Source organism: Mandrillus leucophaeus, unplaced genomic scaffold (assembly GCF_000951045.1).
Source record: "Mandrillus leucophaeus isolate KB7577 unplaced genomic scaffold, Mleu.le_1.0 Scaffold599, whole genome shotgun sequence".
NCBI classification, from domain to species: Eukaryota; Metazoa; Chordata; class Mammalia; order Primates; family Cercopithecidae; genus Mandrillus; species Mandrillus leucophaeus.
Genome location: NW_012106463.1, coordinates 522,298 through 543,033, shown reverse-complemented (window position 1 = coordinate 543,033; position 20,736 = coordinate 522,298). Strand labels below are relative to the sequence as shown.

General features: G+C 35.2%; 1 protein-coding gene across 5 annotated transcripts in view; it reads right to left on the bottom strand.

The window, feature by feature from the left end:
• Positions 1-20,736, bottom strand: part of SOX6 (SRY (sex determining region Y)-box 6) — a 532,017-nt gene that overhangs the window by 12,576 nt on the left and 498,705 nt on the right. For 4 of the 5 annotated variants that reach the window (XM_011999552.1, XM_011999551.1, XM_011999548.1 and 1 more), the window contains 2 exons: positions 9,113-9,346; positions 6,051-6,267 (listed from right to left, as the gene is read on the bottom strand). In XM_011999552.1, coding sequence (XP_011854942.1) covers positions 6,051-6,267; positions 9,113-9,346 — 451 coding nt within the window. The remainder of the gene's footprint in view (positions 1-6,050; positions 6,268-9,112; positions 9,347-20,736) is intronic. The other variant, XM_011999550.1, reaches the window with a different exon arrangement.

Here is a 20,736-nt window from a genome sequence, read left to right as displayed (position 1 = left end):
CTTGGCTCCTTGTTATGAAGACTATGGCTTACAAGTCTTTTCTATTACTCTTCCTACCTACTCACTTTGCTCCTGTCATTCTGGTCTCTTTATTTATTCTTGGAACAAACTAGGCACAATCTTTCCTTAAAACCTTTGCAGTTGCTGTTCTCTCTGCCTACATTTCCCAGATATCTGCACAGCTTGCTCCCTTACCTACTCAGGCCTTTGCTCAAATGTTGCCTTCTCAGTGAAGTTTTCCATGACCACCCTATTTAAAATTGCACCCTATATGCTGAAACTTCCTACCCTTTTCCTTACTTTACTTTGTTTAAGGCACTTCTCACTATTATTTATTTATTTGTTTGTTTTTTGTTTGACTTCTATCACTAGAATATAAGCTTCAAGAGACAAAAATTTTCACTGACATAGTTCCAGAACTCAGACTGCTTGTAACATAGGAGGAACTCAGTAAATATCTGTTAAATATATAGGATGAATGAATGAATGAATGAGAGAAAAACAAATGAAAATCCTAGGTAATCTATTCCAGGGAAGAAAAGATGTAATAAGAATAGCTGTATGAAAATAACCATCTTTAGATGCTTGAATGGCTATTCTCATAAATAAAGGGAAGATTTGTTCTAGGAGACACGAAAGAAGATTAGAACCAACCTGCAAAGTAGCAGGAAGGCAGATTATGGCTTAGTTAACAGAAAAGAAAACTTGCTAGAATTAGGAAATGTTCCACAAAGGAACTAGCTCCCTTGGGAAGCAGTGAGCTCTCTACCCCTGGAAGAGTTCAAGTAGAACTTAGGGAAGACTCCTACAATGGTTTAAAGTATATAACATCTGAGGCCCCTTCTATGTTGCAACTAATTCTGTGGATGCAAAATCAGAAGCTAACCATCATGCTGATCTTGCTCTCTTATTATCATTATTAGCATAAAGAGAGACTAAAAAACAACTAACTGTGCATAGCTAATTACAGTGTTGTGCCATGTCTTGTGTGTGTATGTGTGTGTATAACATACTATTATATGCTAATCTATTCATATATGTATCTGGCTTCCCCAACTATAGAATTTTCTGAAACTCATGTGTACAGAAATAAGGCCTCATGTACCATATTAATATAGCAAAGTGTTGGACACATAGCTGGTTTCAGAGAGGCCCTTACCAATTGACTAATAAATCAATGAACAAAGTAAGAAATCCAGCCAGCAGGCTCAAGCTTTGTCTATCAGAAATTACTTTCCTAAAAAGCATTTTTTCCTTCCTTTATAGATCAATTTCAAAGTCAAAATTCAAACACTGCAGATTTCACAAACAGGAATAGCTGGCAGGTATTGGGCTTTGCAAATAATGAATGTGCACATCAAAACAACATTTGTGGATGTTTGTAAAAGTATATACATGAGTTGATATGAACAGAGATACTTAAGAACCCTTCCTCCCAGTCTAAGTAAAGAGTAAAACCTGGCCCTGATAGAGCCCACCATTGCTACATGACTTCAAAATTACAGGAATATTTCTGGAGTGTAATCTAGCTTTGCCAATTACAAAGTAACTACATATCTATGCTGGCAAAGCCCCATTGTTTGCTGACCCTTCAGACCCTTCAAAGTGTATAAACAAAGACAAGGAAGTTTGTTTCATTAGGAGATAAGCCTATACGTCACATAGCTCTATAGCTGATATTGCAGGAAGGAACAGAAATAATATTAATCTGTTCACTTTACCTATTGAATGTTCTAATCCAGGGTCTTTACATGAGGACAATACTTAAAAGAGCATGGCTAATCTATGCTAACGTAATTGTATTTTATAAGTGTCTTAAGTAGGATTGATTCAACCTCTTTAAAATTAAGATTAAAATGGCAAATGTTCAAATCACTTATAGTACAAGGCACTAAAATAATTATTTTAATATAACATAGAATATATACTTGGCACACAGTATTATTTTTCTAGAATAATAATATTTACTTGAATTTAAAGCTTTTCATATGCCAGGAAATGTTCTAAGCACTTTACAAATAGTAAGTTACTCAGTCTTCAAGAAGAGTCCTGCATATGTCATTGGTATTGTCATTCTCATTCTACATATGAGGAAACTGGGGTAGAGAGGAATAAATGTTTCCCAAGGGCAAGGGGAGAGAGTTCAGATGGATAAAGACTGCCATGTATTACTTCCTACAGCCAAGAAGGTGCAGATCTAGTATTTGAGCCAGACTAGTCTGACTCCAGAATTGATGCTCTTAACCACTCCACTATACCGCCTGTGTGTAATATCATGTCCTTACCAATGGCCTTTGGTAAAAGGGACATATGTTTCACATTCACATAAACCTGGTTTATATCTCAGCTCGGTCACTTACTAGCTGTGTGGCCTTAGACAAATTATTTAACATCTCTGAATATTGCATTTTTCAATTGTATAGTGGGAATGATATTCCATATCTTGCAAATTATTTGCAATAATCTGTATAATCCACTCGGCAGAGTACATAGCACACAGTAAGTATTCAATAATTTATCTTTATCATTGCTAAAAAAGTAGCCCCAAATTTAATATTTTATACTAGTTTTATATCCGTATCATGGGGAATTGTTTCCAGGACCCCCCACAGATAACAAAATCTGAGGATGCTCAAGTCCCTTTTATAAAGTGGTATAGTATTTGCATATAACCTACACACATCCCCCATATACTTTAAACAATCTCATTATTTGTAATAGCTAATACAATATAAATGTTATGTAAACACTTTTTATACTGAATTGTTTAGGAAATAAATGCAAGAAAAAAAAAGTCTGTAGATGTTCCATACAGATGCAAACACTGTAGACCTAACTACATAGTGTACTGTAGCAATAATGTAACATTTTCTGGAATTTTTTAAAAAAATAATTTTGATCCAAAATTGGTTGAATCCACACACATACGGAGGGCTGAATGTACCTGCATAATTCTCTATTAGTTCATAGGTAAATTACCAAATAAGTTTCAAATAAATGGAAGTATATTTGGTACAGTTCTTGGGAAGACATCATTGTAGCTATATGGACCCTAATGAATATTCCCTCTACATTAATAGTACTCTTATCTGGATTGTTACAACATTCCGATACTCTGCAAACTGAAGAGGTTAAAACCAAGGCAAGAGATAACTTTGCTCCATTCCATATTATTGATAAATTCATTTCATAATAGCTAAGTAATAAAAAAAAATCTAACTCATCAGCCACAGTTGTGTAGTCAGTAAAATGCATGAAAATGTTGAGCAGTATATGCATTTTTATTGGCTTGAAAGTTATGCACGTCCTTTCAAAATCAGCTATAAAAATTGATCTCACCCCATTCCATCAAGACATCAATAGCAATATTTGAATTTTTGTTTGTTTTTTGCTCAACTCTTGTAATAACCTCATATCTAATAAAGATCAATTTCCAAAGATAAACCTCAGGAAATTAATAATCTATCAACTACAACTACTTAAAAGAGAACAAAAATCCTTAAGCAGAAACGACACCTGGCTCTATGTAGCAAGTATTATTAAAGCTGGGCAGAGAGGAAAATGCTCAGCATTGATATTAAAGAATAAGACATTGTGATCATTGCCTGCTCTTCAGTAGCCCTATTCTGCAGTCTAAAATGATCCTTCCATAAAGGACTGTCCTATACTATCAAGAACAAGATACTTAGTCTCTAAATTTCAAAGCTCTTTTTTATGCACCATATACCACAAGCAGAGACTTCATTTTCTCCAAGTGCTAAGAGCTCTTGCTCAGAGGGCACAGCCACACTCATGACTGCGCACATAGGGCCATGAGGCATATTTTGAGACAAAATGGTAAAGACAGTTCCTCAGTCATTTGGCATGATGAGGGCCAAGACCTGAATTTGAACCTTTGCTCTTTAGCACCTTTCTGTAGCCACAGGAACTCTCTAAAACTCAACTTCTTTATCTTATTTAGAGAAATACGGGACTATATATCTAAAATCCTAGTATACGCTAGATAGTCAATAAATAATAGATGTTATTAAATTGTTTTAGTTTTTTATTTTACATGCATTGGTACATGTTGTGGTATTTTGATCCAGAGCTGTTTTAATGTACCTTTTAGTAAAGGGAACTAAATTCAATAGTATTACTGCAACTCATATTTTCAAATAAGTATTACATCAAGGTATTAAAACAGTACTTTTAGTAGCCTTCCAGACCGGCGAAACAGCCCCGCTATGTATCACTATATACACAAGGAACATGACTGAGGACAAGGGCAGGAATCACAAAAGGTCTCAAACTTAAACTTTTGGATTGTTCAAAAGAGATTATACACAATCTTAGAGGTGTACTAACAGGATTAAAAGAGAATGTTTATCACACAATCTTAAAGTGGACTATGAATTAGTATTTTTCATAAAACCTCTAATTATCATCTGAATAGCCCAATTACACCACATTGCGCTTTTTAGTGTTAAACGCATTACCTTTAAAATTACAAACATTTATAATATAGAGGAATTTGGTAATCCTATTTTGTCATGTCTTCATTTGTTAACATACTGGGATCTTTTATAATAAAGTGGCTTAAGCTTCTCTCTACCTCTAAAAGGTTCTGCCATGGTATAAAGAAATTAACTGATCATCTGGTGTGATATAAAATATGGTTTTCTGTGATAGGAAATACATATTAAATAGTAATGATAATGCTAGAGTTCACCTTTATTGATATTGTATTAAGCACTATATAAAGTACTTTTAAAAGCGTTGCCTCATTGAATCCTCTCAACAATCATACAAGATAGTTTCTACTATTCGTTTCATTTTACACATGAGAAAACAAAAGTTAGAGAAGTTAAATAACTTGCCCAGATAGACGGCACAGTCAGTATGTGAACCCCAGCAGTCAAACTCCAAAGCCCACGCTCCTCCCCAAAACACTGCAGTGTATTGCACAGATTCATGACCCAGACTACTTTCAATGGCTTTGTTTTCTTATTCTATTTACTATTCCTTTTAAACATATGCTCTGAAACCAACTTTTTGTTCCATGGGGTTACCTCTTGAGTGCCCTTAAAAGTAAATTGCTCTTTACTTCTCCTTTAAGGTATCTCTTTTTCTACCTTCAAGTGAAGCTTTCTTGGTTCCCTGGCACAGCACAGCTCCTCAGTTCTCCTCCAAGTTCATAGCAAATGCAGCTTCCCTCTTGCTTACTCCACTTCTCTCTCTCAAGCTCTTTCCCAAGTGTTTCCCTACTCTGAGTCCAGCCGCTTCAGGTCTGTGCCTCAGATGGCCCTCTGGGTTTGCCACCCTGCTGTGCTTCTAGGTCTAGGTATGTTGGAATCTACAGTTATCTGCATCCCCACTTATCCTGACTACTGTGGTTATGAGGGGCCTCTTTTGAATGCAGACAGCCAGTCAGCCAAGTCGAAATTTATACCAGAAATCTATTACCTAATTTTTAAACAAAATGACATGAAATCAGACTTGAAGATATCAAAAGCATGTCTAGTTTCTGATTTAAGCAAGAAAATACACATTGTTACTGCTCCCACCACAGAATAATTTACTGCAACAGGAGTTCTGGATCTTATCCCAAAAATGAGATCCTCTAACCAATGTCAAGGCCAATTATCTTGTGGTAGATCCCACAACAAAAGCAGACTATTGTGATTAGAGTCAGAAGCACCACCCAGAGAAGCTGGAAAGCTTCTGGGGATTTCTTAAGGTTAGTTTTTATTTTTTCTCCTTGTGTGTCTGGTTAAATAAACTACCAGAAACTCTGTGTGTGGGCACTGAGCATCTTAAATTGGCTTGGGAGACAATGACAGGGGTGATCAGCTGGGAGTGAGCTCTTCCAGGTTTGGCTTGATTTGAGCAAAAGCCATGGTGCAAGGCAGTGCCCCTATGACACAGCAAAGATTCTCATGGCCAAGCCCCTTCAGTATGTCACAACATCCTCTTTCCCTAATCTCCTTCCCAAACATACTGCCAATAGCCATCCTATAGTTACTTACTGCAAAAGAAAAGCCCAGGTGGCTAAATTCAGGAATACTTACCCCACAGTAAAGAACTGCCTCATCTCCTGTCTCCGAGACCTCATCAGTTGCTTATACTCCCCAATCCGAAGCTTTTTGCCATCAACAATGCAGGTGCGTTTCGGTCGGGGTTTGTATTTATAGTTTGGGTACTTCTCTAAGTGGATCTTGCTTAGCCGGGCCTGCTCTTCATAATAAGGTTGCTTCTCCTGGTTGGACATTGATTTCCAGCGAGATCCTATAAATAAAAATAGCCTTAAGTACCCAAGTGGTCAAGGCAACATATTCTAGGCAAACACAACTAGATATACCTTTCCACCACTTCACTCATCTGTGTGCTGGGTGGCTCCAATTACCACATAGCAATGGCTATCCCAACTATACTCTTAGTCTGTAGTACAAAGCATATGACACTTTCTCATACTATTTCTCTCAATAGTTTAAGACTGATGCTACTATACGTTTTAAAATATATCTTTGCTGCTTAAAGATCATCGCCTACACCAAGATCTTTCCCCATCCACCTGCCTATCCTCTCAACAGGGTTAAAAGGCTAAACTTCCTAAGCATACTTTTGAGCATGACAGGATTCTCAGGAAAAGCTTTCTTTGTCCTAGAAATTCAAACATCTCCCAAACTCCAAGTATCTTTAGTGAAACTATCCTTTGACAAGATGTCAGCAGATGTTGAAATCCTTCCATATATGAAAAGCTACTGTGCACAAGTCTCCCATGGCCTAGGTAATTAAAAAACCTAAGCTCTACTTAAGAAGTTATAGCTTTAGAACCGGAAGGTACCGTTGGAATTATATATACCATTTTCAAGTACTATAAACGTTCATTCAAAGCTGTACCAATAAAAGTACAAAAATTTTTAATATGGTTTATACAGGAAGAAGGATAAGTATTCACTTCTCTAATATTGTTTATAAAGAATTATCTAAACACTTGATGAAGAGGGGATGTGTTTTTTTACATGTATCAAATTGCATTTTTGTGTCTCGTTGGTGAATAAAGCGGTAACAGCTGTGCAGGCTGGATGTTAGCTATTCTTCAGTGGAGATTTTTTGTACATAAACAAATGGAAAAGTTGTACAAATATTCTCTGCAGCCAGCAATATCCTGGTCTGCTTTAATAGCACATCCATCCCTGCTCTTTCCTGATTGTTGTGCAAAAGTTGTGTAGAAGGCTTATGCAGATATGCTTCTCTCTGTTCTGCTGGTTTCCAGCAGCTTAAAGCCCCAATTAACAAAGAATTCTTGGTGCTCTTGAAATGCTTGCACTTAAAACTTTACATTTTAATGAATATACTTACTATATTCTTTTTTTTTATTTCAGCAGCTTAAAGCCCCAATTAACAAAGAATTCTTGGTGCTCTTGAAATGCTTGCACTTAAAACTTTACATTTTAATGAATATACTTACTATATTCTTTTTTTTATTATTATTATACTTTAAGTTCTAGGGTACATGTGCATAATGTGCAGGTTTGTTAGATATGTATACTTGTGCCATGTTGCTGTGCTGCACCCATCAACTCGTCAGCACCCATCAACTCGTCATTTACATCAGTGAGTTACTTACTATATTCTTAATAATTTTTTCACAGAATGCACACAAATGATATAGATTCCCCATAGCTGCCAAAATGGAAACAGAGAGGCTCTGTGCCCATCTGAAAGCTTTCTCATATTGCTACTAAAAGGGCAGAAAAATAAGAAAATCTTCAACTTAGATATAAAACTGTAAGGCCAGAGCAGCACTGATTTTTTTTTTTTTTTTTTAGAATATCGTTTAACTAGAAAAAAAAAAAAAAGTATGTCCACGAGGAACATTTTGGTTTGAAAGGTATTTAAATTCAAAAGAATAACATCCCTATGAGTAACTCTGAAGCTCTAAAAATGAAAACCACACTTAATTGTAGTGACATTTAGTATCCATTCTGAAATTAGAAAATCAAAAGAAAAAAAAGAAAAACATATTTTAACATTTCACCACTATTTGATCTTATGTATGTTTTAAATTTTTCTTAGAGGTCACTGCCTCAAAATGCCTCAGAATCAAGTTAAACTATTTATACAGTGACAAAACACGTGTATCTGTGCATGTCCAGATCACTGATATTTACTCAGGTTAAATATTTATTACTTTTGAACAAAACATTTAAAAAATTAAAACCACAGTTTAAGTCTCTAATGTTTTTCAGCTTCTTAAACGGCTTCCTTTGAGATTTTGTCACATCGTGACAGCTTAAGTAGAACAGTGCCTTCTGTGTTTTTCCTTTTTAAAGAGGAAACATGTTGACTGTAATGCTGCATGTTGAATAAAATATGTTTAACATGTTGAGCACAATAATTCCAAACTGTACAATCCGCACTAGGCAAGCTCCACACTAATAGAACAAGGCTTGAGTTTAATCCTGAGAAATAGAGAATCACTCTGGCAATTTACCACAAACTGGGCCTCTGCCCTGTGGTTCATGTGTTCAGCTCACTGCTATGAAATTTGAACTAGTCTGTCCTGTTAAAATAATTGTAGATTTATTTTACAAGTTTTAAAGTGATCATCAGAGGCACGGTTCTGCACTCCATGAATTTCACACCATTTTGTGTTTCTATTCCTTGACGAATTCTTTCAGTGGGACATGTAAACCCAAGACGCTAAAGCAGAACACTGTAGGGTCTATGAGTGCTTCATAGCAACGCATGAATGTAAGAGAACTGCACAGTAAAAAGAGATAAAGCTTGTCTCCATGATTCTTGTTTAGCAGTGACCTCTCAAGAGTTGCTAAATTCACAATATTAACACATACTATAAATAGTTTTGTCTTAAAAATAAGTGTTTAGCTAGTCCTGCCCTGGCACCTGGTGGATATAATAACTCCCAAACCTAAATGCCATGTTATGGGGTGGGGGAGGCAGATGTGATGATGAAGGCTCCTGCGGCAGCTGTCTGACCTTCGTCTAACTTGTGCCCACCACAATCTCCCTTAGGATCCTAGTTATGCCCCTGTTTCCCACCCTGGTGGCACTCATGGGACTCGCGGGGGGAGAAGATCAACTTTAGCTGCGCTGCTGCACTTACCTAAGATTTTGCTAATGTTGGAGTTATGCATGTCGGGGAAGGCCTGAAGGATTTTCCTCCTCTCATCCTTTGCCCAAACCATGAATGCATTCATTGGTCGCTTGATGTGTGGCTCGCTGCTGGCACGGCCGCGGGCGTCCCTGTAGACTCGTGCTTCAGCCACAGTGGCACCTCCTGTTGGCCAACAATAATACTGCTGTAGTTTAGCTGCAGAGCCATTCATTGCTTTACTTCCTGTAATGTCAGGGCAGGAAGAAGAAGATTAATGGAAAGTGTTATTTTGTGGATAATGTCACATAGCTTGCCACCTGGGTCAGCTGTTTTCCCCAGGTCCTCTTCTTCTTTTCTAAGTGACTTCTTGGAAGTAGAAGGCAGGTTCAAAAGACAGTTCTACAGGCTCTTCTGATGTAGCCCTCAAAGGCACACTAAGAATTAATTTTGTGTGTGTTTTATACACCCTATCACATTTACTACAATAAATGGAAGGTGATTATAGAGCAATGAATGACATTACCTTATGGCAAACTTTCCTGCTGTAATTCCTTTCTTCAAAAGCATGCTCTTACCAGTCATTTTAGACTCATTTGCCCCAGATCACAACCACTCTATATGTTTCCCCCAAATAGAATTGTTTTTCACAATATTGTGTTCACCTGTGCTCTTCTCACTGCCTAGAAGACCCTTCTCCTACTCCTTCATGCTAAATCCCATTCATCCTTCAATGCTGACATGTTTCATGATTGAATGAATTAATTCTATGAAAAACATTAATTGAGCAATTACTATAACCTAGGTTTTATGCCAGGTGCTAAGGAGACCATGGTAAATAAAACAGCCCCTGCTTCTAAGGAGCTCACAGTTCAGAGTAAGGATAGACAATGATAACAAAGAGGGTAAGAGGTGCTACTATACTGACGTTAACAGGGCACCGAAAGAGCACCAGACAGAATGGTCAGCTAGCACCTCCTAGGAGATGAGATGTCTAAACTGAGTCTTCAAGGATGAATAGGAATCAGCAAGTGAGTGGGAGAGGAAGTAAAGTCCGATGGGAAGGGTAATTCAGGCTAAAGGAACAGAATTTGCAATGATGCTCCCCAGGCTGCACTCAGTCCTCCTGCTTTCAGGAGACATGCCCCATAGTAATTATTGTTTATGTGACTATCTCCCTCCTTTCCACTCCTCTCAGGAATATGAGATACCTAAAGTTAGTGATTATGCTGTACTCATTCTTGTATCCTCAGGATTTTTCACATAACAGATAATAAAATATTCATTAAGCAAAGATTATTTGGTTTTCAACTCATATGCAAAAGTCACAGACTGAGGCATTTATTTCAAGCGTCCTGTTCTATTTTTCTGTTTAAGTGTAGTTCTTTAACATCTATGAAACTATGCCTAAATTCCTGATGTTTTATAATTTCCAAAGAGCTGACTCTAGTAACATACGAGATTGAAAGCTCCTTGAAGATAGGACAAGGGCTGGGTCTTATTCACTGCTCTATTCCTAGGATTCATTAAAGTACTTGGCACATAGGATTTCAGTTAGTAAATTATGTTATATTAATGAATGATTGAATAAATAAATGAATGAATGAACATGGCTCTTACTTGTCTTCATGCACCCTATGCCAGGGTGATATACTGATGTATACTTTGTGATGTGGCAACTCCTGACTATCTCCCACAGATTGACAACTTTTATAATTAAACGTAAAGTGGTCGGACTGATAGCCTCAGACAAGGCTTCTACCGCATAACAGGAAAGCCTATGCCCAGAAGTTTAGAAGCAAAATGTACATTAAAATCAACATTTCTATTTTCTGGAAAAAGTAAATCCTTTCCGCTCAGTGAAGTTATTATACAGGACCAACATGATTCAATCAATTTCTGGCCCTTCCTCTCTATTTTTAGATACCTTGGTTAAGTAGAAATTTGTTTGTGTCAAAGCCGGTAATAAATTACATTATAGTGCACTATTATTTAGCAAATATGGTCATCATTTACTGCAAACAAAAGACAGTATAAAAGGGTGGGATTGGCTAACATGAATTTTTTTCTAAATAGGAAGGAGAGCAGAAAGGCTACTTTCTGAAGACTGTACAAAAATAACATATTTTATAAACAGCCCTTCTTTTCGGCCTACTAGATAGAATGATCCTTTACATGAAAAGTCTTAGATCCCAAGATGCATAACTAATATGATACCTTTTTGCCACCATACCCACAGTACATTAATTTCATTTAAAATGCACTGACCATACAGGATAAATTGATTTCACTTTATATGGGTTTGACAGCCATGTTTATTGTGCAGTGAAATGTAGTGTAGCTTCCAGCCGACAATATCCATCAACACAGGGCAATATGCTGACTGCTGGGCCAGATGAAGGCATACATTACTCTGGAAGTGAAACACTCATTCAGACACGACAGTGTCTTCTCCTGAGGATCACCATGGTAATTTATGATGCCCTCAGTGCCATTACTTTACAACTGACATGGATTCAGCAATTTATATACTGACATGCATTCACATAAAAGGAGACAGGTTTGTGGAGAATGTCAGATGCAAAAACATTTCAATATTATTCTAAGTTAACTGCTATGCCACAGGTGATTAACATTTGAGACCTGCTTCTTCTGTTGTAGCTTTCTCTTCACCTCTAGCAAAACCAAATAGTCAGCTTCCATTTATTTCTTCATTTAAAATATGTATTTCATTGTAAATGGGAAGTTTTACTGTCCCAAAGACTGACAGAGATCATAGTGGATTTTTAGATGCTGGCTTTAGTATAAACATTCTAGATTCTCTACTTGGTACCAACTGAGTCTCCCAGATATGTCATACATATGCCCAATCTCTCTCCCACTCATGCTATACCACAGTCTTCACATATCCTTCCTACTCTCTTCTACTTTACCGATTTCTACCTTTTTCCGAGGAACAGAGTTCAAGTCTGACCTCTACCCTGCACTGACCTTTACTTTTCCTCCTACATCACATATTATCTTCAGGAGCTGAAGGATAAGGAAAAGATTACACAGCAGTTTTCTGGGACTCACATGAAATGCTTCCAGAAGTTGAAAAATTCAAGCACGGTGCACAGAACAAAAACATGAATTAAGAAGGCAAAGAATAGAAAATGCTTTAGATCATGTGCACATCTCTTTTTTCTGGTCACCTCTTCTCTCTTCCAGAAGGAGTGAACCATAAATGAATGGGGACATCCTAAGCTAAACCAGAAATGTTGTATCAGATGAACCAAGATTTGGGAAGAAGAGATTTACCCAGGGAGGCCAACATTTGAAACTACTTTTAAAGCGAATCTGATACCTGATCAACTACAGCAGCGACTTTTAACACCACACAGATTGCAGTGCCCAGATCCCTTTGCAAAATCATAACTTGGAAAATGTTTTCCTGTTTTTCCTTCTCCCACTCTTCCTATTTTTGCCCCCTTCCTGTTCTATCTCCCAAATACGTAGTACTCTAAAGCTATTTTACGACTATGCAAATTATGCCCAGGAGGTCACTCTCCTTAATTAGAAAGTCAATGAAAACAACAATAACAAATCAAATTTGCATATAAAAGTGGTCTCACCTTTGCTTTCACCACCACCACTAACATCCTAGAATGGGAGTCTATCCTTCCCTAGATTTATAATATCTGAGTTAACACCTGGGTAATGTACAGAAAATACAGTAATAGAAACCACAAATGCCCCACAAATACATATTGAGGGTTTCCTCTATTCTGTCTTTTTGAAGTGACTATGCCATTTAAGACTTACATGGAATTCATTGAAGCATCCATATGAGTACTATGCAGAAAGATGTTTTCAATGAATATTTCTTAAATATTTTGATAGAAAACATTTCTCAATATTACTTTTTTTCATTTAAAGCTGACAACTTATCTATTACTTGAATTTACAATCTAAGTTCGAGTTAAGCTTAGATTCAGAATTTTAAGAAAGTATTAGAGCCTACAAAGTCAAAAGAACATTTATTAAGTGTCCCTAAACTTTGCTTCTGATACAAAATGGTAAAGGAATTGTTGCCACAGTAGAAATACTTACGATTGTATGTGTGTGTACAAATTCAGAAATTTAAAAATGGAAATTACATGCCTGGAAAACCCTTATAAACACATAAGAAAAATTTTATAGCATATTATAAATTGTTTTCAAAAGGTATACTATTAATCAGTGTATCTGAAGTCTAAAATTCACTTTGTTATAATTAATTTTAAAAATATGCATATTGTATAATTTCATACTGCTCCATTCATCATTAAGTGCAAAACACCAAACATTTCATTCTTAAATAGCCAATAGTCTGCATCAGAATCCAGAACTTGGAATGGCTCATAATTCTATGAGGCAGCTTCTTCTCCTTTTAATAGCAGAGGAGTCATTTGTGAGTTCAGCGTATGCTTTTTCATGGAAAGCAGTTAGAAGAAGCCTAGACCCACAGCTATGTACCTGGAGACGGCTTTCCAGCTGACCTAAGAGTCTTTAATTGCCAGCAACAGCAGTCCCAAATGACAGTTACTGAAAGGCCAAGAGATCAACAGCACCACAGTAGGCTTCAAGGGAAAGCAAGGTCTCTGTACGTCAGGAGAGGCTGCTCTGTACAACTTCCCCTAGAAGGCTCAAATTGGTTAATTCATCCTTCATCTCAGTTTGTGTAAAGACAAACTTTCAGTTAAAGATAGTTAATCTGCAGAGAGAAAATAGAAATTGCCAAGGCAAAAATCTCCTCAGAAAGCTGTCATTTGAATGATTTAAAGACAAGACAAAATTGAGTTTTTCCAGGTGGGTTGGAAAGAAGGCCAGTTTCACCATCACAGCCTCTGGAAATGGTCCTGAACTAATCCTGGAGAGGCCCCTTCCTGGTTAAATTCCAAGGGATATCCGAGTGAATGAGTGAGTGCTTGTGCATATATAAAATTATCCCTAAGGGGAACTCTGGTTAATTCTATAATGTGCCTAGTAATCATTTATTTATCTATTAATTCCATAAACACTTCTGACACAATTCATATGTACCCAGCATTGTGATGGGGTATACAAAGATAGATAATACATGTACTTTGTTTTTAAGGAATTTGGTCCCCAATGTGAGAAGACACATTAATTAAAAATTATAAACGATGCTAACAGAGGTAATTTAAAAATACTATTAGAGCAGGGAAAATAAGCTACTAACACAATTGGAGTGGACAGAGATGAATATTAGGGAGGCTTCAGAGTTGAAGTGGTGCTTGAGCGGCATCTTAAAGGAGAAGTAATAATTTACCAGCAGGTATGAATATGAAACTTCTTTGGGCGAGGAAATCAGTGCGAGCAAAGGCACAGTTTATAACAAAAGCAAAGGACAATTTTAGGGAATAAAAAGAAGCTGGTGATGGCTTGGGTTTATGTAAAAATGAAAAAAAGAGGGGAGTACTAAGAGATGAAACCAGAAAAGTAAATAGGGACCAAATTTGCTAAGCACCTTGAATGCCAAGCTAAGAAATCTTTTAAGGTTTTTAAGCAGAAGAGTAACATGGAAAAAATATGTTCCAGAAGAGATCAGAATGGAAAACTAAATGAGAAATTACCACTGAAGAGTCTCAATGATTACCAGTGAATTGATAATAAAGAATAGAGAAAAATAAAGTAACTACCTCTTCAAGGGCCCATTAAAACTTACATTTTGTCAGACAGAATTAATGTGATACATGCAAAATATTGGCACAAAAGGTTGTATTGTAAAATCAAATTCTGGTAATGGCAGAATAGCTCATATCAGACCTATCCTCCAACAGATAATAAATATAAACTCTGAAAAAAATATGAAAAAAAACCCCATAGATGTTGAAGATTCCTGAGAGCTACCAAAACTAAATAGAAACTGGAGTGGATTCCATCCTAAAATGAAAGGCATTTTACTAACTGAAATTCTGTTTTCATAGTTTTTCCCATGAAGACACTTCCTAGTCTTCATAGCATGGAGTGGCTAGAATGCAAATAGAAAGTCAGTCTAATTGGCTTAATGTGTCAGAAGACAGAGTTTGAACTTACAAGTGGCTGCTGACCCCTGAACTTGCCATGTATTTAGAAGACTCAGGTGAACTCAATGAAAAAATAGAGCTGTGTATCTGGAAAATCTGAAAAGAGATTTCAACTGATGCCCTTTGCAAGAGCAACAGAATTTGAATTTGAATCCTATCAAGCTAGCAAGAATTCATAAACACCTTGGGCTTTCCACTGAAACTCCAGAGGGGCAACTCCTTAGGAATAAATTCTATATGCCAGGACTAAGGATTTGCCCTAAGACTAAAACCAAAATTAAAAAAGACTCTCCCTAACAATGCAAAAACTAAGTTTCCACAAGTTCAACGTGTATAGCAGGTAATTTAACTGCTTCCTGCCCCCAAAATTAAAAATTTTCAGAGTAAGATAATAGAATACAGAGTATCTACAATGGATAATCCACAACATACAATATATAATAAAAAATTGTGACTTGTACAAACAAGCAGGAAAATGTGACTCAGAGAACAAAAAATAAAAAATAAATAAATAAAAGGAAGACAAATACTGGCTGAAAATTACCTGAATTTTGTGAGAAACATCAGCTAAGAGGTTTAAAACATTCAGGGAAATGCAGGCCAAATAAATACAAACAAAACCACACCTAGAAACTAGTTAAACTGCTGAAAAGCAAAGACAAAGAGAAAATTCCAGAGAAAAGGGACATATTACTCACAGGGAAATAAAATTACAAATAAGGACTGATTATTCACTAGAAACAATGAAGACTAGTAGACTATGGAACATCTTTATAATGCTAAAAAAGGAAATAAATTCAGAGTTTTATCCAGTGAACATATGCTTCAAAAATGATTATGAAATATACTCTCAAATGATTAAAAGCTAAAAGAATGAGTTACCAGCAGAAAAACACCAAAAGAGATATTCAAGGAAATTATTCAAGAGGAAAAGAAATAACACTCAATAAAAACCAGATATACAGAAAGAAAGGAAGAATATCAAAAATGATTTGTGATCATTTTTTCTTCTCTGGATTTCACTAATAAACAGCTAATTGTTTAATGTTTTTAAAAGGCAAGGAACTATTTAATACAAAATATAACATTGTATGGTGGGATTTATAACATATAAAAAGGTAAAATATGGAACAATAGCATATTACTACAAAAGATGAGGGTATAAATAGAATTAGATTGTTAAAACTTGTTTTATTTTATATGAAGTGATAAAATTTTAACTGTAAGGATACTCAATTAAGGTTTGATAGTGAATTCTTAGAAAAACTAATTTAAAAAAATACGAAGAGGCCAGGCGAGGTAGTTCATGCCTGCAATTTCAGCACTTTGGGAGGTAGAGGTGGGAGGATCTCGTGAGGCCAGGAGTTCAAGACCAGCCTGGGCAACATACTGAGATTCTGTCTCTACAAAAGGTTAAAAATTAGCTAGGTGTGGCGGCATGCACCTGTAGTTCCAGCTACTCAGGAGGCTGAGGTAGGAGGATTGCTTGAGCCCAGGAGGTTGAGGCTGGGCCACGGCACTCCAGCCTGGGTGATGGAACAAGACCTTGACTCAAAACAAAAAACAAACAAACAAAAGTAAAAAATACAAAGAAGTATAGCTACAAATTCAACAGAGTACTTCAAACAAAAGACCTTAAAAGGGATTCAATTAACACAAAGGAAGGCAGAAGAGGAGAAACAGAAGATGAAAAACTGAGGGAACAAATACAAATAGTGAAAAAATACTAAAGTGTAAGACCTAAGCCTAACAAATTTAATAATTATATTAAACAGAAATAAATCAAATTATCTAATTAAAAGTCAGTGATTTCTCTGAATAGATAAAGAGTAAGAATCAATGAAACAGAAAACAGATACAATAAAGACAACTTACAAAGTCAAGGCTATAAACTTAAAAAGAACAACAAAATTAATAAATCCTAAGTAAGATGGGTCAACAAAGAGAGAAGACAAAAATGCCAGTATTTGGACTGAAAGAGGAGATTTCACTGTAGATACTATCCATATTACAAAGATAAAAAGGGAATATTATAAATAACTTAATTTCAATAAATTTGACAACTTAGATAGAATGAACATATTTGTTGAAAGACACAAACTACCAAAATTCACTCAAGAATAAACAGAAAATCTGAATACACTGATAGCTAATCAATCAATTGAATTTATAACCAAGAACTTATCCACAAAGAAAATTGAAGCCCTGAATGGTTTCACTGGTAAGTTCTTTCAAACATTTAAGGAAAATAAGAATAATATTGCATAAAGGTAAGAAAGTAGAGGAAGAAGGAACACTTCTTAAATAAGTTTATGAGGCAGCACACCTTGACAGAGGTTTGAGCATAAGTGCAAAATTTTAAAATAAAATGTTAACAAATTGAATCCAGCCAAATGTAAAAAATAGATAATACATCATGACCAAGTAGAACTTATCTCAGTAATGTGAAATTGGTTTAACATTTGAAATCCAGACAGTGTAGCTCATTACATTAACAGAACAAAGGGAAAGAAAACACATGGTAATCACAACAGATTCAGAAAATGGTTTTGACAACATTCAATACTCAATCATGTTGAAAATGCTCAGGAAATTAGTATTAAAAGGAAACTTTCCCAGTCTGATAAAGGGCATTTCAGAAAAACCTACAGGTAACATCATAATAGTGAACTACCAAATGCTTTCTCCAAAAATGATCAACAAGGCAAACATGTCCACTCTCACCATTGTTAATCAACAATCAAAAAATAAAAAGCTCATGCTTTATAATTTGGGAAGCTAAGGTGGGCGGATCATGAGGTCAGGAGTTCAAGACCAGCCTGACCAATACGGTGAAACCCTGCTCTACTAAAAATACAAAAATTAGCCAGGCGTGGTGTCGTGTGCCTGTAATCCCAGCTACTCAGGAGGCTGAGGCAGGAGAATGTCTTGAAACTGGGAGGAGGCTGCAGTGAGCCGAGATCGTGCCATTGTACTCCAGACTGGGCAACAGAGCAAGACTCCATCTCAAAAAAATAAAATAAAACAAAATAAAAAATAAAAAAATAAAAAGCATACAAATTATAAGGGAACAAATAATGTCATCTATTCATATATAATTGTTTACATAAAAAATCCTAAGGAATTTACAAAATACTAGAACTAATAAGTGAATTTAACAGTATTGCAATAAACAATAAAAAATACAGAAATCAATCATATTTCTTTATACTAGCAGCAAACAATTAAAAAATAATATTCAAATTTATATATATAGTATCATCAGATAATAAAATACTTGGGAATAAATTTAACTGATAAAACTATTCAAGACATCTACACTAAAAACAATACAACGTTTGTGACTTAAAGACCTAAATAAATGGAGGAATATACCATGTTCATTAATCAGAAGACTCAATATTGTTACAATGTTATTGTTCTCAAAATTATCTACAGATTCAACCAAATTCCAATAAAAATTATCCAAAGGTTTTTTCATTTAAGGTGACAAACTGATTTTAAAATTCATACGAAAAATAAAGCAGTAGGACAAACTAAAACAAACTTGAAGAAAATTAGAGGATTCAAACTACCTTAATGAAAATCAAGGCTGTTAAAGTGGAAAATGATAGTTTTTTCAACAAACACTGAACAAGTTGATAGATACACTTGAAAAAAATCTTGAATCTTGTATCACACATTATATCCAACAATTAGAGATAAATCATGACTTAAATCAAGAAAGAAAAAACTATAACACTCCTCTAAATATACATAAGACAATAATTTAGTGACTTTAAAGTAAAATGACTCTTAGATACAACATACAAATTACTAAATATACAAGAAAACTGTTAAATTAAACTTTATAAAAATTACAACTCTGCTTATCAAAAGTCATTGTTAAAAAATAAAATGTCAAAGCGCATACTGGAAAAAATATTCAGAACACACATGTCTGACAAGAACTTGCATCCAGGATACACATAAAGAATGACCAAAAACCTCTAATTTTAAAACGGACAATAGACTTAAATGAACATTTTTACAAAAAAGGATATAGATATGGCCAATAAGCAGATGAAAAGGTATGCCCTATCATTAATCATCAGAAAAATGCAAATTGAAACCACAGTGAGATGCATTTCACATCCACTGGAATGGCTTAAGTGCTAAATGTTGGCAAGTATAGGGAGCAACTGTAACTCTAATATAATGATGGTGAAAGTATAAAACAGCATAATCATTTTCTGGCAATTTCTTCTAATTAAAATGCATATTTGCATATGACCCAGCAACCAAATTAAAATTTCTGTCAAAAATAGACTTATATAAGAATATGACAGCAGTTTTATTAATAATAGAAAAAAGGAAAATAACTGGAGAATGAACAAATTGTGATATATCCATACAATGGAATACTACTCAAAATAAAACTGTTTTAACCCTTAGTTTAAAAAAGGCAAAAATGACAACAAAATAACTCCACAAAAAAAAGCAGAAAACCAACCATCCAACAAATAAAATGCTCTTTTTTTGGGGTTACTTTTTCTGTGGACCTGAAAAGTAGGTGGCATATTCAGGCCATTGTGAACTCAACGATAATCTCATTTACTAAAATGAATTATTAAGAACAGCAAGAAAACTATAATTGATTGCTTATGAAGAGAAAGAGACATAAGTATCACTATTGGGTTCCTTGACAGAACTGTTGACAATCACAGTATTTCAGACTACTTCATTTTATTAATAGAATAGTTGATTTTCTCCTGTGGAATTCTGAAGAGTGACATAATACATTTGATAGTCCCTTATTTGGGTTAATAGAGAAAATGATACTGAATGCATTAGAAACAAAAATGTAGAAGATGAAATTTTAGAAGGGGATTGAAATTAGAAAAGAGAGTATTAATACTACACAGATTTGATTTTTCACCATATTTATCCTACCAAATTTATCTTAATACAATAGAGGTCAAATTCATTGTGTTGAAGTAATGACTGATAGATGTCTGTCTATGATTATGGAAACCTACTGCTAACTTATCATTCCTGTTCTGCCAGAATGTGAACTTACTTTCACTATAGGAAGGCTGCTTGGATTTCAAGTTTGATTTCTTCTTGCAAAAAAAAAGAAAAAGGATTTGGCTATCCTAGTGGTTTATTTGGCAGACAAAATACATTCCATAGCTGAGCAAGAGCCTTAATTATTAAGGAAGTGAGGAAGTGATGTGTTCATCTTCTGAGAAGAAGAAATGCCAGAGGTGTAGAGTATGCTTTGTTCTCTGTATCTTTTGGAAAAATTACCTAGATATATTAGCAAAGAGTGACCTACTGATAGGTAAATGACTTAAGGAAGACAAATGCAAAATATGGATACACAATTCTTCTGAGCTAGCGATTGGTGAATATGCAAGAGCCAACAGTACAGGAACAAAAGATGAATTATCTGTTGTACTTTAATTAAAGTGTTAATTCTTCATTTGCTGAATGTTGAGGAAGACCATAAGTTAATTTTAATATCTTTGTTTTCATCTTAAGGTTCTTTAGCCCTAGTAAAAACAAATCCCTATTTACTTTAAC